Source organism: Andrena cerasifolii, chromosome 12 (genome assembly GCF_050908995.1).
Source record: "Andrena cerasifolii isolate SP2316 chromosome 12, iyAndCera1_principal, whole genome shotgun sequence".
Taxonomy (NCBI): Eukaryota; Metazoa; Arthropoda; class Insecta; order Hymenoptera; family Andrenidae; genus Andrena; species Andrena cerasifolii.
This window is the reverse complement of record NC_135129.1, coordinates 3,872,383-3,890,066: the sequence shown is the minus strand read 5'-3', so window position 1 is coordinate 3,890,066 and position 17,684 is coordinate 3,872,383. Positions and strand designations below refer to the sequence as shown.

The 17,684-nt window shown below is 39.8% G+C and overlaps 1 protein-coding gene across 7 annotated transcripts in view; it reads left to right on the top strand.

Annotated features, from left to right (window-relative positions):
• The window catches only part of Exu (maternal protein exuperantia), a 170,693-nt gene extending 162,880 nt beyond the window's left edge, over positions 1–7,813 (top strand). For 2 of the 7 annotated variants that reach the window (XM_076823791.1, XM_076823785.1), the window contains 5 exons: positions 5,021–5,328; positions 5,426–5,707; positions 5,871–6,063; positions 6,697–6,839; positions 6,908–7,813. In XM_076823791.1, the coding sequence (XP_076679906.1) occupies positions 5,038–5,328; positions 5,426–5,707; positions 5,871–6,063; positions 6,697–6,839; positions 6,908–7,219 (1,221 nt within the window). In that variant the 5' untranslated portion in view covers positions 5,021–5,037 and the 3' untranslated portion in view covers positions 7,220–7,813. The other 5 variants (XM_076823789.1, XM_076823784.1, XM_076823786.1 and 2 more) reach the window with 5 other exon arrangements.
• Positions 7,814–17,684: the final 9,871 nt, after the last annotated feature.

The following is a 17,684-nucleotide window of genomic DNA, read 5'->3' as shown; positions in this document are numbered from 1 at the left end:
ACTCACTTGCCAAAATAAAATAGCATGTTTACCATTACTTCAATAATCGGCTGCAATTATGTCTATTCCAATTTCTTAGAAACCGAAGGAAAAAAAATCTCCACGCTCGCGCTTGCTTTCGCTTCATCGAAATGAAACTCGAAGTGAGTTATGCGACGCTAAATATTAAAGGCGCCGCAAACAAATCGCGATCGAGAGTAATTTTAAACGGCCGCATTGAATCGAAAACTTACATATGTAACAATGTGCTTTAAAATGCTCTAATACCGAGTTTCCCAATGGCGAAAAGGGAATAACGCTGCGAGAAAAAAAAAAGTAGGAAAAAAAGAAGCAGAAATTAAAATACGTGCAGCGGGCCGTGCTATCTTAATGGCGGTAATTACCGCCGTATAAATACATAAACGTATATCGTAATGGAAATTTAATCGCGCAAAAAGTTCGTAATGGACGTAGTTGGACGCGCAGTTTACACGTCAGTTTTCTCTCGCGTTAAGCGCCGCGGATAGTTCGATAAATTCGAAGCAACTAACGCGATAGGAATTCCGCAGATAGAACGGGAAGACAGAAGAAAAAAAAAGAGAGAGAGAGAGAGAGAAGAGTCGCGGCGCAGCGTATACGTATGACCCATTTGAAGCAATTTATCAGCGCTAGAAAGCGCGTGCCGCGCTCTGAAAAAGGATAAATAACAGATAACGAGAGATAAGCTGCAGGCTAATTTATCGCCACTGTCAACAATTCTGCAGAGTGCAACGCGCGGATGGAGCCCTCTACTTTTATGCAGATGCGCGCGCCCCCGACGGTCGCGGCCGCTGCCAACAAGATCAATCTGTGCTCTAATGAATTTCGCTTGGAAACCGGTTCCATACGGCCGATCACTAACGAATCGTTACTAACGATACGGATGCTTACAATAGCAGTCGCAATCGTGATTTTTTTCTTCGCCGTATGACACACTCGCGCGTCGTACAATCACTTTCATACGAGATAAGGATGACGCAGCAGACGGCTGTGTATCTTTAGAACGTTGCAATCGAGTTGACATTCGTCAGTAGCGGATCCCGAACGAACTTCCTCCTTTTCTGGGTAAATTGATTTTACGCTAATAATATTGGTAACCTCGATACGATTTCTGTCGATGTCTTTCATCCTTCCAGTGGGGATTTCAGGTTTCTATTCCAGAGACTATTCTGCCGTTTAATTATCCAACATCCGATCTTTGTTTAATATTTCAGCCGTGGTTCGATCTCCTTTCACTATTAGGTTAAGTACGAGCCTCTTCCCTTCGTAGTAATGTTCGCAAAACAAGCTATATCGTCGTTGAACGCGTAAGATTTCAGACGGTATTAGGCCGCGTCCACATCTGAACCGAACGGCGAACCGAACGCCACTTGGGACTCCCTAATGCCGCGTTCCTACGTGTGGAACGTATATTTCTTGCGACCAGCGGCCATGGCCGTGATGGAAACACCGGTTCCCGTAAGATCACCGAAGTTAAACATCACGGGGCGGCGTACTGGGGAAAGATGGGTGACCATCACCTGCCTCCCGGTGCGTCGCTGCTGCTGGGACCCGAAGGAGAGAGGAGGGAAAAAGGAAAAATGACTATCGTTCGTTGGGCAATATAAGCGAAATTCTTGAAACGCCATCCTGTGTGTTAGAAACACACAGGAAAACAAAAAATACTAATACTAATATTTCTAGTCATTTTCGCTAGTTTAAACAGAGTCTCGAGGCTCGCGACAGTTAAATTGAAGGACAGAGAGTGTTTAGAGGTAGTGCAGACAGTGGCGGATTTAACAGGGCGGCCGATGAGCAGTTGCCACCTGGGCCCCTGCACAGAAGGCCCCACAAGGCCCCATTCTTAAAAAAATTAAGATTTTATCCAAACTATGCTTTTTTCTGTATTATCACACTGAGCCCGGTTTTAGTAAACTACCACTTTATTTTCACAAAAAATGGGCCCCTGCTCAGAAGGCCTCCCCTAGGGATTTGTCTTCAAAAATAGATTATGATTTTATCCAAGCAGTATATTCTTTTTCTATACTTCTCTGTACACTTGCCCCCTTTTAGTAAAGTAGCTCTTCATTTTCCCGAAAAATGGGCCCCTCAGAACGTTCGCCACCTGGGCCTTCTTTCTTAAATCCGCCACTGAGTGCAGACCAAAGGTTTGCCTGCCATATGACACCGAGGAAGGAACCTCGGGACCCTCGACCAAAGGAAAGTCAGGCTCGTCGAGATGTTCGAGCTGTTCCCAGACGATGTCAGTAAAGTCCCTACCATCAAAGAAATGGCTCACCCACATAGTGTAAACAACTGTACTGGTGCATCCCTGTCCCTCACACCACCATGACTTGTTGTCGTCCTTGCCATTGGAGGTGTCAAGTAGTTTGAAGATGCAAGGCAAGTTGGTGATAAACGAAGAGTGTGTCCCACAAACCTTCCCAAGCGTACCTACGCCTACGGTTCGAAATGTCTACGGGACTCTCGGAATAGTTTCACCGTTCGCACGAGCACCATGTCCTTCAATCTTCAGCTGTCGCGAGCCACGAGACTCTGTCTAAACTGGCGAAAATCGCTACAAATATACGTTCCACACGTAGAAACGCGGCATTAGGAAGTCCCAAATCTGGACGCGGCCTTACGTTCGCACAACATATCGTAATTGGAACAGCACGAATTGCAAAGTGTCATCTGAAATTCGTCTCTAAAGATCTAACGGGCCACAGACATTGTGCCACGCCACCGCGTACGCGCGCAGGGTTGCGAGGCGGTTCAGTACGCCGTACTGGCATATATGACGTCACTTGTCTTGGATTGGCTTCGCGTTGGTATGACGTCACGGCGTCACCAACCAAATATAAGTGTTCCCCTTCTCCTGCACCGTACGACCGAAGAGAAGATACGTACGACGTCACATAGGTCAGCACACCGCCATTTAATCAGTACGCCTGGCAACCCTGTACGCGCGAGATACTTCGAATGGTGTATTTATATTCTACCAACCCCGCGGTCAGAGTTAGGAGCGATGGAGCCGCTGTGATGGAGGGGGAAACACCGACAGGAGCGGTGGTAATATTGCGTGACTGACGCAGGCGCAGTTCATGCACACATAACCACCACTCCTGTAGGTGTTTCCCCCTCCATTCACTGCGGCCCCGTCGCTCCTAACTCTGCCCGCGGTGTTCGAAAAGCAACTAAGTATGTAGTTGAAGTGACCAGATATTTTCTGTTCCCGGGGCAAACAAGCAAGCAAGCAAAAAGAAGGTTAACATATCCGTGAGGAAATCTTTTCCGTAGTTTATTAAAGCATTTGTAATATATTTAAAAATACATACTTGTGATTATAAAGTGATACATTGAAACGAAATTAAAAATATTTATTTTTTCACGAGAAAAACAGTAACCTCATGCCACTGCGAAAATGTAAAAGGTTACATGTCCAATCCGGGACACTTTGCGGGACACTTTTCAATGCGGGACGAAGGGCTCAAATGCGGGACTGTCCCGCACAATGCGGGGCGTCTGGTCACTGTATGTGTAGTAGAAAGAAATACGCAGCCCAGCCGTTACAATCCGAGCGTGCACTGCTAGATTCGCAATTGTCAGGGTCTCTCCTTCACCCACTAGTGACATTAGAACTCACGTGATAGTCGGATCGACCACGCACGCGCAAATAGGCGAGCGGGCAGTTTACTGCCAATCTCGCACGTGCGTTCAAATGCGTCTACGCTGCGTTCCAGTGGTTTCCAGTATCTGCTAAGGATTTATACAGTGTTGTCGTCCGCTACGCGTGTCGCAGAAGACTTTCAGCGAGAAAAAGAGAGATCTCTATCTGAGAGAGAGAAGAAAGAACTCGATAGAAGGCACGCGAGCCCGGTGAGTGAATCGTGACGGATTTAATGGCATGCGGAATCGAACAGAAACTGAAATAATATTGAAAGCGAGGCTACGAGCCGCGGCACGGCCCACGTGCGACGAGAGAATATCGGTTTTACATACGTGACACGATTCGCGCGGCTTTGCCGACTTCGGGACGCGTTCCGCGGACGTCACGGAATCAGAAAAATTCACGCGGCATTCAGTTTTCTTATTGGCCGGTGGATGCACCTGACGAAGTACCAGCTGGCTAGATCGTCATTTACTTTTTTCTCTCGTTATTACCGTAGGCAGCGGTAACGGTCGCGCGCGCCGAATTCTCGCCGCCGACGTTAGCATTAGTCATTTCGATGCGCAACGTGGGATCCGTACCTCTCTGTGTTGTCTCCCCGTTTCTGGTAAATATTTGTGTCGCTTTATCTTCGCAACGCTCTTAAGCAGATGCTGTACGGCGGGAAGGAAGATATTTTGCCTCGTAATAGTCGGTTTTCCTCCGGTGAATAATTATTAAGCGAATTACCAAAGGTGAGGTGTACGATATTATTAGACGTGTCTTCAGCTATTAGTCCTTTGTTCCAAAGTATTTGTGTACTGTATTGAATCCCAAGGTCGACCTTGCCGGTGCGCGTGTAATCTCCTCTATACTACATACATACGTACCGAAATATCTCGCCCTTGTGCAAAAACCGAGTGCTCGTCCCAAACATTTGCTACGAGCAGATTCGAGCGTGAAACTCGTGGTTCAGTCGGAGATTTATAAACTGGTAGAAACTTGTCGTCAGTTTCGGTATATATCTTCATCTTTTCAAGTTGTCCTCGCGGGGTTCTCAGTTAAAAAGTGAAATACAGTACGCCACTCGCGTAATTTACCATTACATGCGTGAATATAATTAATTAATCCTCGATGTTATCAATAATATTCACACTAATACACAAGATATTATAAGACTTCTACTTTCTGCTGATTGTGTAGCTTAAATTATAATTTTAGTTCGCCTTCTCGTATCTCTTTCTGAATAAACAATTGCAAATTTTTGTGTCACTGCTAATGCGAAACGAAAATCAAAATTTTATCTCTTCATAAAAAAAATTATACAACTTTTATGTAAAGTAGTTAAGAAAAGGTGTGATGCGTTATTTACAGATTATTGGCTGTGAAAAATGGTGTCATCGACAGTAATGGAGAATGGGAAAGATAGCCCACCCAGAAAGCCTTGCTCCTCCATGGGTATTGGTCCAGGCAACTATAGATTAGTTGGATGGGACATGGATACCACAGGGAAGAAGGTCATAGATGAAATCTGCCAAATAGCTGGCTGCACACCCACATCCTCGTATTCTCAATACGTGATGCCATTTAAGGATCTCAATGCCCCAGCTATGAAGAGGCACAATATGAAAGTAGTAACTATAGGGAAGTTTCGGGTACTTAAAGATAACAAAATTAATAAGGTAGTTTATTTGTTATTAACAGCAAAGCGCCATTCTTCGATTGGATTATATTATTTGGATTCTATTGGATTATATTAAATTCTGTAACTGTTTACAGGTACTAAAGACCAAGAGCGAAGTGTCTGGGTTAACAGACTTCCTGGCGTGGCTGGAATTTATTAGAGGAGATGCAACAGACGGAATAATATTGGTGTACCACGAGCCGCGCAAAGTTATTCCTGCCATGCTAATCGAATCGTTAAAGAAATATAATCTTCTGGAAAGATTTAAAGAGATTGTAAAGGGATTTGCGAACGGATTTAATGTTGCTGAAGCAAAGTATGTGAACACAGTTCGCATATTTTCCCTTAGAACTCTGTCGCGAACGTTATTTAATCAAGTAAGGCAACTTTGTCTTGTAAAGGAATATTACTGCGATCTCTCATATCTCATGCGTGCACAATTGTTTGTGTTGAAATTCTAATTTGTGAAAGAAACTACTAGACCGTAAGGATTTTTGTAACAGAAGAGCGAATTAAATAGAATTTATTTTCTAATTGAAGGAAAAGGAATTAGATAATGCAAAGGACAGAGCATGCTTGGCTTTACAAATAGTACAACATTTAAGTTCACTAGAAGGCACAGCTGAAAGTACTGCAGACGGCAGTGGTGACAGTGATAGTGCCATGAAGAAATCTGTAGAATTCATTAGGGAATTCGTTCAGCCAGTGGAAGTTGAGGAGCAGGAGTATGCAGGTATATATTCTCGGTTATATAAGAACGTGAATTAAACAAAATTATATAAGAAATAATTTATTATTTAGAACTCGAATGGGATATTATTCCGAAAGGGACCGGTGGCCGATCGAGATGAGGTTTGGGAGGAGGGTTGGGGAGGGGGTGTGTGGACCCTAAATCTAAAATTGTAGCTTCGGGTATTTATTAGTTTCCGAATTTTTTTGGACGTTGGTGCAGGTCCCCCTACTCGGGAACCCCCCCGTCCCCCAATATTTTCCATTTTGAAATTTTGTAGCCACCATGCTTTACGCGCCCGCGAGCGGGCGCGCGCTCTCCGCACTAGTCTAGCCCCAACCAATACTAATACCCGGGATAATTTGGAAAGTGGAATGCGTTGTGTCGGTATAAGTCAACAGAAATATTGTTAAGTGGAGGGACCGTGGTAAAGTGATTAAAAAGAATCGGTAAGGTGCACCCTTTTATGCACAATTACCCCTGTATCTTTTGAACGCATTAATTGCCGAAGCTAAAATTTTATATTTGGGGCCTTTCCACACCTCTCGTAATACCCACCAAGTTTCATCTCGATCGGCCACCGGTTCCTCTCGGAAGTACAGCCCTCGAATGCATGCTATGTCGACCTTGTTTCAGAACTGAAACGAGTGTGGGAACGTCAGAAGAGTTTGAAACCTATTTTCGGAGCTCTGTTCCGTGTGAATCGCCGTGAACGTCAGCACGCTAGCCCTTTACGGCGACTGCTAGCTGAGTCGGGAATAGAATATTCCCAATTAAAAGTTCGTATGACAAACAGATCTTTACTTTTAATTTGAATGTATCAATTATAATGCTATGTGCGTTATAGGAAGCTTGGAGCGATGGGCAGAAAGAGGGGTTAGATAAGTTACTTAAAGAAAAATTGACTACCGCCGACGAAAAGAAAATGGAGGACCTGATGGTCGTTCTGGAAGGTCACTTCGACCCTGCCAAGAAACCTAAATCTAGGATATCAACGTACAAGCATGAGATAAAGGAGAATTCGAAAATCGCCGACGACAAACAGAATAACAATAAGTGTGACTCCGGTGCCGAGAGTCCGGACACTACTACTTCTAGTTCGCCGCTGAAAGTAAAGTCAGAATTATCCGAGGACGATACAGTTCTAGCGCAGGATTAATAACGTTTCAGTGCCTTTTGACTAATTATAAGATCCCTATTGTTATAGATACTGCTACAACTGTACCGAGTTGAACAATCATTCCGTTTATACTTACGATAACATTATTCGAGCGTGATAAAATGTGTGTGTTATTTGTTGCAGTATTGTATTTAAGTTTTATCTTCGTTATGACAAAGTAATACATTGTATCCGTACACGGGATATGAGACTCGACTTAGTTAACAGAAGTATGTACAAATAACACATTAATTATTTTTAGTTTACGATACAAAGAGATATTTAACATTCGTTTTGTTTAACGATTAATTTTATGCTCATTGTTTTTCTTTCTTTTTTTTTTACTTAATCGGATTAACGTTATAACGAGCGATGTTTAGAAACATGCGCAGACCCCATCCAAATTTTCTTCCACGATTTTCAGATTAGGATATTATATATTTTTTTTTCTACTCATCACTAGTGAGTTTACGTACAAAGTAGCGATATTGAAAAGTATATTTTTGTACAAGGTTTATTAAGAGGTGCACTTGTTGCATTTACATGTTAAATTTCATTCTTATTGAATAATTAAATAAAGACTTGAAATTCTAACGGCGGCTTCGATCATTGAATGCAAACTTATGAGAGTGTTCCATTTTTTTACTTCGTAAAATTATAAAATGTAATATGCGGGCAATTAAATTCTGTGGCGCGCGGCGTGCATGTTCCTTTTTTTTCGTTTTGGAAACAACGTTAACTGCACGGTTAGAGGAGAAACAACAGAAATCTCCGGCGTGGCTTCCCAATGTGATATGAAACGCGTCTCGAATGAGTGTAGCAATCGAGATAAAGCCAGAAATGAATTAAATATACGAATGCCTATGCGGTGGACCGTTGTATCCGCTTATGGACTTCCATAAAGCATGCCGAACGCCCCAGAGCGTAAACAGGATAGTGCACCGCGTGGAAAACTAAAGAAGTGCTCGCTTGCTGGGACGGCTATCAACGTAGGACCCTTTAGAATTCGGCAAGACGTAGGCATTCGAAGGAATTTGCGAGGTGAGCTTGCGTTACCCGGAAATTTTTCACCACCTAACGGAGCGTGAAATACAAGGGATTTCTCTATCATCTTCTTTCGATTCGCTGAATACTTGGATGATAATGGGGTGCATCGACATGTCCCGTTCTCTTTCTTAGAATTAAAGAAGAAAACTGTAACGTAGCTGTACACTTCCTACACTGTTTACAGTATCGTAATTAAATATGTTATTGAAGAGTCGTCATCCTCTTTTGCCCAATTAGTACTACAATTGAAGAGTCCTTGTAGAAAACACTTTAATTGCCAAAATAAAAAAAATAAAAATTATCGGAAAATGTTCTACGTAGAATTTGATTTTTGGGACTTAGAGTGTTTTCTAAAAGGACTTTTCAATTTTCTAATAGTCAATTGAGAGAAAAGCATTGCATTTATAATCTTGCAAAAATACAAAAAGGCTAAACTGTTATTTTAACATGATGTACAAACTTATTATATTTTCTTTACATCACAACTGCTACTATCGATACAAATTGGTATCATTTATGTCACTACCGTTAAGAGTATATATTGCCTTCTTAAATGTGAACGTTACTCTTTGTAACAGTTACTACATATATAGTTTGAGAGTATACGATAAATTATGATGCTAAATTATGTAAGTTTCAGGCAACCAAACGAATACCAGTTGGTCTCTAGCCGTTTCCTATTACGAGTCTTCGTCCTGGGATCATGCAAAGTTTTTGGAAACTATCGTGTCTCCACTGTGGGACGAAGTTTTATAATTTATCTGAAATTATCAAGCATCTCTTTACATATATTATGTCCGTCAACATGTTACGTTAGATGGTAAGCAGGATTACTTATAGTCGAAAGTTATATTCGAAACTGATATAATTTTAAAATAGATCGGTAATGGAATTGTGCTTTGCTATCCATAAAATGTCTGCTCATGTTTCTGCATTACTGATTCGTATCGCTGAAAAACTCAAAGTAAATATGATTAATGGGTGATAACGTGATTCAGAGGTTTGACAGAAGAGGCGCTAAGCTGTATGATAAAGTAGTGATCCTCTAGGGAGTGATCGGAACGTGTGTCGTCGCTGATTGGTTGCCGCGATTTTGGAGCAAGAGCGGAAGTAGACAAAAAAAGAAAGAGACAGAAATACTGATAGAAAGAGACAGAAATACTGATAGAAAGAGAAAAATACTGATAGAAAGAGACAGAAATACTGATAGAAAGAGACAGAAGGAGAGAGAGAAAGAAATACTGATAGAAAGAGATAGATATGTTTATTTCCGGTTTTGCTCCAAGATGGCTGCCGTTATACCGATCACTCCTTAGAAGATCACTATGGTAAGGGTCACGCATTGCATGGTGTTTAAATATAATAAAGCAGAACTAAACACGATCGGGATTTAGACAAAGTAGGAATTACATTGGAAAGAGAGGAATGATCCCCTCCCAATATCTCGGTAATAAGTATTCGTGCCTATTCTCAGTTATCGGGCGATCATCTCGATCTTCTTTTCACGAACAGCGAACCGTGGAGCTCGAAATACTTCTACTGCACCATCGCGATTAGTGTAACAGGTAGCGAAAAGGAAATTGCCGCTGCTGGTGGCTCGTTAATTGAGAGTCCGTGGCCACAGGAAAGTACCAGTGACAATTAATAATCAGACGCTAGGGGTGTTTGTTAAACCTTTTGTTGTTGGGATCGCGATGCTATCGAGGCAAAAAGACGGGGAAACAAATGTGATCGTACGATATGATAAATATCATTGTCTTCTACGAATACGTATGGTAGAATGCTTATGGTATTTTTGATACATTGCAACACCACTGTTGAATCAATTTCAAAGGATGAGGTTAGGTTTTTCATTACAATGAACGTGACGCTTTATTATTAGAAAAAATCGTCAGTAATTTCCTATTTCGTAATCTTAATACATTTCTAAAGTCCATTCATCGTTCGACACGCTGGCTGCTACCTAGTTTCCTTCCACTTAATAAAGTATCGATCTGTTTCTACAATTTTCATGTTCCCAGCATTCGCAAATTCTTTATATGTATCGTCAAAATACTTGATCGTGATCTATGCATCTATTGAAACTACGTAGTATTGCTATCAGTAGCGATCACTCAGGATTTAATCTTGGGGAAGCCGAGTTGAACGGATAAAAATATTTTTAATGTAAATTCAATCAAATTCATTAGGTGATTATAGAAAATTTTTTAAAGAATGAAATTCATTTTTTTTACGAAGCTCTTGAATTACTTCAGTCGTGATTACATGAATCTCCTTTTTCCTTTTCTAGTGTGTGTGTGTGTGTTTGTGTGTGTGTGGGGGGGGGGGGGTTAGTAGTCTACAGCAGTGGTTCCCAACAAGGTTGAGAAACACTGGTCTATAGGTACTTCTATTACGAAAATATTTGTAGGACGTTTCGAAAATAAGATTCTAATTCATTTAGGGCCTTTGTAAACTGTTTTGCTTCGCGCAAAAATTTATTATTATAAACGAAAATACATATTTAGGAATACCAGAGCTTTATAGCACATAATTATTATTTTTTAAAAATGGTTTAGAACAGTAATTCCCAGCCGGTGGGTCGCGAAGTGTTTTCTAGGAGGGCGCCACTGTTTTGGCGGATTTTGTTTTTAATATTATTAAGTTAGAATTCTATTCTGAAATGCCTATTTTTAATGTGTTTTATTTACCTTGTTAAATTTACCTTACCTTATACGGGGGGAGGGGTCGCGGGTTATTTGAATATTACAAAAGGGTATCACGCCTCAAAAAAGGTTAGGAAACACTGGCTTAGGAGCAAGCTGCCATTACGAGCGATTCTGTACTTGCACCTTATCAGCGATACGCACAAAGGCGCAAAACTTTTCTTGCGCAAGTTGATAAAATTGTTTTATCGTCACGTTTCGCTAATTTATCGTTTAAAAGGACTGATTCTACGAAGTGATTTGCGCGCCTGCAGCATGGTTAGTCGAAGCGTTCCCAGGCGTATTCAGCGGCGCGAAAAGACCGAGGATAAATGCTTTTTTGCAATTTTATTACCCCGTAGTACTCCATTTTTCGCGAGTCTCGGATTTCTGCGTCGGCGGAATTCCCCTCGACTTCCGAATACCTATCGTTCAACCGGCTCAAGTTCAAGATTAACAGGCGAATAAATAAAGGAAACGTGCAACCACCACCACCACTCTGGACATGTAATTGTGCGTACGATGACGACAAGGCATGAAAAAAGATCGCGATTGTGCTGAGAGATTTAGTAACTTGTTATCTACTGTTTTCTGTTTGTGGTTAAAAATGAGAGGTTTTCTTTAAAAAATTAGGTATTGTTAATACTACAGAAATAGTAAATATCTCTCAAGAGAGTCCAGTCTAAAGATTAAATTTTGTAAGGTAATTGCAACTTACTGACGACTGTATACGAAAAACGTAAAATTCACCGTGAAAAGTAAAACGAATCGATAGTTCTTACAAATCGTTAAACTTCAAAGTATATATTTTATTTATATAAATAATCATTTAGATGAGGCTTTCTTCAGCCATTATTTTTACTTGTTCATTACATTAATTTCGTTTCGTTTGTGACTGATAGTTTCTTCAAGTGAACACCTATTTAATAAAATATACAGTTTTGTCTCGTTATAAATCCGACGCTCTATCAAAACGGTACGCCATTCCCAAATACAGTTTTTGCAAGGGAACACCTTGAAATTGAAAATTTTATTCTTATTCAAAACTGGTATTTTATTGAGCAGTAAAAAAGATCAGGCACATATGCCTGTGACTCTGCTAATAAACGGTTTAAGGGGTTATAGTCAGGCGGCCGAAAAGAGGCGAGTATTTGTGAATTTTTTTTTAAGAAACGGAAGCATATATTTTTACCAAACTTTTTACGCTTAAAAGAGCAACGTTTAAAGAACGTTTGGTATTCTTGCGTAAAAAAATATTTACGTTTATAATGAAGTAACAATTACAACATTAATGTATCCTCTGATTAACGGAATGAATTTCCGAAATATTAATTTAAAACAAAAAATTGAGGTCCTAATTTTTCTCGTGATTTTTGCTTATCCCTCACTTCCTCGTGCGCGAAGAAATCTTTTTTGCTTTTGTGATTTTGGTTTCAAAAAAGCTTCTCGGATGTCGATTGCAACTTTAATAAAAACATAAATATTTTTCCACAAAAAATGACTAAATTATTCTTTAAACATTGATCTTTTAAATGCAAAAAATTCTGTAAAAATATATGCATCCGTTTTATAAAAAAAAATTCTCAAACCTTCGCCTCTTTCGGCGGTCTGACTATTTAGGTATCAACCCTTAACCCTCAGAGGGCCGTGCTGGCCGCTATAGTGGCCACCTAAAAATTAGGATACCTCGCCGAGCATGTTGGCAGTACGTATGCATAAATTTGAACTGAATAAAATTTACAATTTCAGTGAAAAAATCCCGGCCCTCTAAAGGTTGAAACGAGCGGGGCCCAATGAAGAGCCGAACAACAGAGGGCGCCTGCCCGGGTGGTGCACGGTTTCCGTGATGATCGCCGGCCACTTTCGTGGACGATACGCGTGTAACGGATACATTTTCCGTCTTGAAGCGTAACAAACGGTAACGGTCAACGATTATTGCTGAAACCCCTTCTAAGCGAGCCGACGCAGCAGACGTAATTACAACGAGTACACGTGCCGTAATTGAAACGGTTTCCCTCGTTAAGGGAGTGGGCGTAGCGGCGCGGACGGAGCGATTCGATTTAGTTAAAAAGCAATCGTTTCGCGCGGTGGGCAGAGTCGCGGACAATCGTTCACCCGCTTCGATATAGAATAACGGGAGAGCAATTTCGCCCGGGCCACGCGGTGGGGGGAGACCGAGCGGCGGGGGGGGGGGGGGGGAGTAATCTCGTCGCGTTCGAATGCGTGACATCGCACTATGCTCTATTAGCCGTTCAGTCAGTGACAAGTACAGTAAACCTGGCAACGAAAATGGCCAGCGCGCGCGGACGGCGACACGTCATTCTCACTTTTTACGCAAGCATCTGACGCGCGGCTAACGAAAGCCGCGCTCGCGGTGAAAAATAAAGCGCAGCGAGACCGAAACATGGTCGGTTTCAAAAGTCCCCGGGATAACGAAGAGGATCAAGTGATTCCGGGGCATCGACCTTCTCGCTGCTGGGATTCAAGCGCTGAGCGCAACACCGCGTGCGGGGGTCCTGCAGTTGTGTTTGTTAACCATACTCGCTGGACGCCCATAGGCGGTCCCCGCACGGATCGCGCGCGCTAAGTGAACGTGGATATACGTACATACGCAGTTGCTCGGGAAAGTATTCGTACACCCTATGTGTACTATGCTTTACATATTAAAGCGACTTTGAAGTAACAATTCGCAATTCTGATTTGCATCGGTATAAATATTGATTGATATACTTTTCTTTTCGGTGCATTCGAGCGAAAATTGTACGCGGATTGTTTAAAAAATAATTATCCGTGCAGGTCGCGAACATCAAATAGAATATTCGCCTACATTCAGTATTTAATTTATATAAATTTAATTATAATAAGTTAATATACTTCTAATATTTCTGCGATTTTAGTATAATTTATTATGCATAGATTCAAGTAATTTCCTGCGATATTCTGTCGTATCTTGTTCCATTCTACTAGCGAAATTCCTTTCAGCATTTCTTTGGTAGGTGGTAACTATCTAAAAATATATCAACCAAGGTTTATACCAACGTAAATTATAATGGGTAATTCTGAATTAAAAAGTACCTAATTAAGTAAAATATGCTATACGTATGGAGTGGGTGGATACTTTTGTGAGTAACTGTTTATACGTTCGTGGCACTCAAAGGGTTAAATGGTCGAGGCATAAAGCTGCCAGAGCGATTACAGGAAAAATTACATCTTTATTGAAATGAAGGAAGAATCCTTAATAGCATTTATTTTTGGCATTTTGATGGCCAGCTAATTCACAACTTGGGGATACTGTGGGCCAACCAGAAATGCTGCTAGGGATGGCTGTGAAAATTCTGCGAAAGGGTGATTGAGATACAAGCGCGTGAAATTAAAAGGTGTAGATAGATGAGAGACAAAATTAATGTTACATGTGTATATTATTTTAGTTGTAACGTAGATTAGACACTGGCTGCTTGCAAGGCCGAATAATTTATGTAAAATAATAATTGAATGAAATGTTGTTTACCTGCTTCCGTTTTGAATTAATTAGAAATCGCACTAAAGGTTTATTTTAAAATATCTTTTCGATGTTTGTCTTGTAATATTATTTATTTGTAAATCATTATTTTTCGTTATGGTTAAATGTTTTATTCTTTTTATTTAGAATAAATTTCAATTTTTTAAGATTTAATTATTTTGTTTTATATTTTATTACAAAAAATTTATAACCCCCCACACACACACACACTTTTTAACCAATGGTGCTCCCGAGAAATTGATAGCCCTGGGCTCCAAATGTCTTAATTCGACCCTGGTTACTTACGTCTTAAGAACTTTTTTTATAGTGAGTTTAAAGATTTGATGCACCTATTATGATTTGCTTTTTAGCCCCCTTCAACGGGTTGCAACAATCGTTGTGGGTAGAAAGTGCTGTACAATTCTTCTAACTTTCATTATCTGTCGATAATTGTAAATTAAGCGAATTAGGTACTTTATAAGATTCAAGTATTCATAATTTCAGGTTTCCAATAAATGATAAGTCTTTACACGTGTGGTCATGGAATATTGTTTATAATTTATAACAAATGAATTTGTAGAATTTCAATAAGAAAACCCAACGAGGTATATCTAACAATTATTAAACTACGATATTATCTTTTTCGGTTTCTCACTGAACATTTTATATTGGACACTGTTACTTATGAAAATAAAGTATTTCCGAAATTCATCTGTACAGTGTAAAATGCTTTTCCTTATGTACATCTAACAGTACCACAAAATTACCAAATCAGATATTTTAAAAATTTTTAACCGACAATTAGTATCTGCAAAATACCCGATTCTATAAAATAATCGAAACTAACAAGGAAAGATCCCGAACCCGGAGATTAAAAAATTCTGAAACTTTGTGAATATGTAGAGGATTTTGCAATTTTTGTTTGCTGTTCAAATTCACTCGAAGGGGGTTAGAAAATTACCCCTGAAAATTCGGCTATTTTCCGATTTTGTGTTATAACTCGCGAACTGTAAGAGATAGAGAAAAAGTTTCAAGACAAAAGTTACTTCTTTTAATTAGATCTATCATTTGGTAAAAATATTATTTCACAGTTCACGAGTTATAACACCAAATCGGAAAATAACCGGATTACCAGGGGCCAATCACACCCCTTTAGTGTGGATTTGGGCAGCAAACAAAAATTGCGTTGTAATCAGAAGAAAATCATATTCACAAAATTTTAGAATTTTTTGAATTCCCGAGTTCGGGATATTCCCCTGAAGGAAACAAGTGTTTTGTTAGATGTAACTTAAGTTTCAAGAGGGAAGCTATCCCCCAACGTGTCACCCCTCTGATCCCACCTTGAAAACTGTTGTCGACAAAAAACAGCTTTTCAAACAGTAGTTTATGTGTCTTTTAATAAAAAATAATTTAACGTTCGTATCAGTAAAAAAAATGAAGAATAGGTATATTGCAAAATTTTACCATTTTCACACTCGAAGTTATCGATATTGTTCGAAGAACTTTCAGAAGCAGGGAGTATTCGTTTGGACCAAAATGGCCCCAGTATTCGATTCTAGGGTTAAAAATACGCTGCCAGCTAGCTGATAAGTTTGTGTCCCTAAAAATTAGTGAAATTCGTAACTACTAAAATTATTTCTGCATAATAATTTCTAATAATATCTCTGCATAATTGAGAAAAATGAAACAACTGAAGCAATTATTTTATTCTCTGTCGTAACGCGCGAAATCGTTTCACTGACAGCCAGCCTTCTATTAATTAATATTGTCCTACTTTACAATTACATAACTTCGCAACTGTTGCATTACTTTTTCTTGCTGCAATAATTCAACCAGTCTTTCTTTCTCCTCTTTCATTATTTTACCATAACGTTCGAAACAATCAGAGGACAACGTTTCCGGACAATTCGCGATAATGCACTTAATTTTAAAGGTGCAATAAGTCCCATGCAATTTACCATAGTATTGACTCACCGCAGGCACTCTTATGTACCTTTTCTCACACAAATGAGGTTGCATTTAATTTTTCAATTTACTCTTCCGCAATTTTAGTTTCGGTCCAGACTTTTCATTAAAGTTACCATTCGTAAATTAAATAAAGTATTTAAGCTCACTTTAGCATCTGCAATAATAGTTACAATGACGCCATAAAATTTGTAAGAAATGCTAATGCTGAAGCTTCAAAAAAAACAAATACACCACTGAACAATTCAAAGCTAACTTTTTAGCGGTGGATTATAATATTATAAAAATATTATATGTACTTTGCAACGCTCTCACATTTCCTAAACTTTCGTAGATACTCGAGGTAAAAATAAAGTGTCTAATTTTATCCAACTATTTGGGGAAATTATTACAGGCACTCAATATCCATTATTATCCAAATTAGAAGAGTTTGGAGTTCTTAAACACCTAAATAAATGCCACCACAATTTTTTTTAGAAATATATTGTAATATCGAAGCCATATATTTTTTAACACTATTTCGCGAACCTTTGAATATTTAAGCGAGCATTTCTGTTCCGCAGAGTTCTGGCGTGTTCGATCGAATACTGGCATTGACCCAAAATCAACGCACCGGAAAAGTCAGCAACCGGCTAAGCAATTCGCCTTTTATGCATGTCAGAATCACGTAATGTTTCGCGATTCCGCCAGCTCACTGACGCTTCCTAGTCCGGAATGCCTCGGCGAGTAAAAGAAACCGAAATGAGCCTTTGACTCGCAGTAAAAATCTTTTCACGGCCAATAATCTTTTCTATCCTTCGCTGATCAAATGGATCCTCTTGCAACAGAACTGAACGGAGAAAATAAGTAAATACGGGCCCACCATAATCCTGTCGATTTCTTCCGCGGTGCAACTGCATTTCGCTTTACTTTTCCACACTTAATTGCATACGAAGTAAAAAAAAAAAAAATCAAATTTCTTTCACTTTTTCTCCTCCAAGAACTTCCCACGATTCTAATGCAAGCGGCTTAGTTTAGCAAATAATTATCCCACGAACTTCAAATCTACTGTAAACATAAATAAACTTTAAACAACCAAACTGTTCTGTATCTACATAAACGTTTTCTAAATCAACACTCCCGTGGTTTTACAATTAGTACAATCATTGAAACCTGTTGCAACTGTTAAAACACCCTAAGCAGAATTCTAAGGTCCTAGCAGTGTCCTGAAAGTCCTCCTACAAATTCATAAACCCCGCAAACAATTAGCGAAGGCGCCCCTCTCGAACTG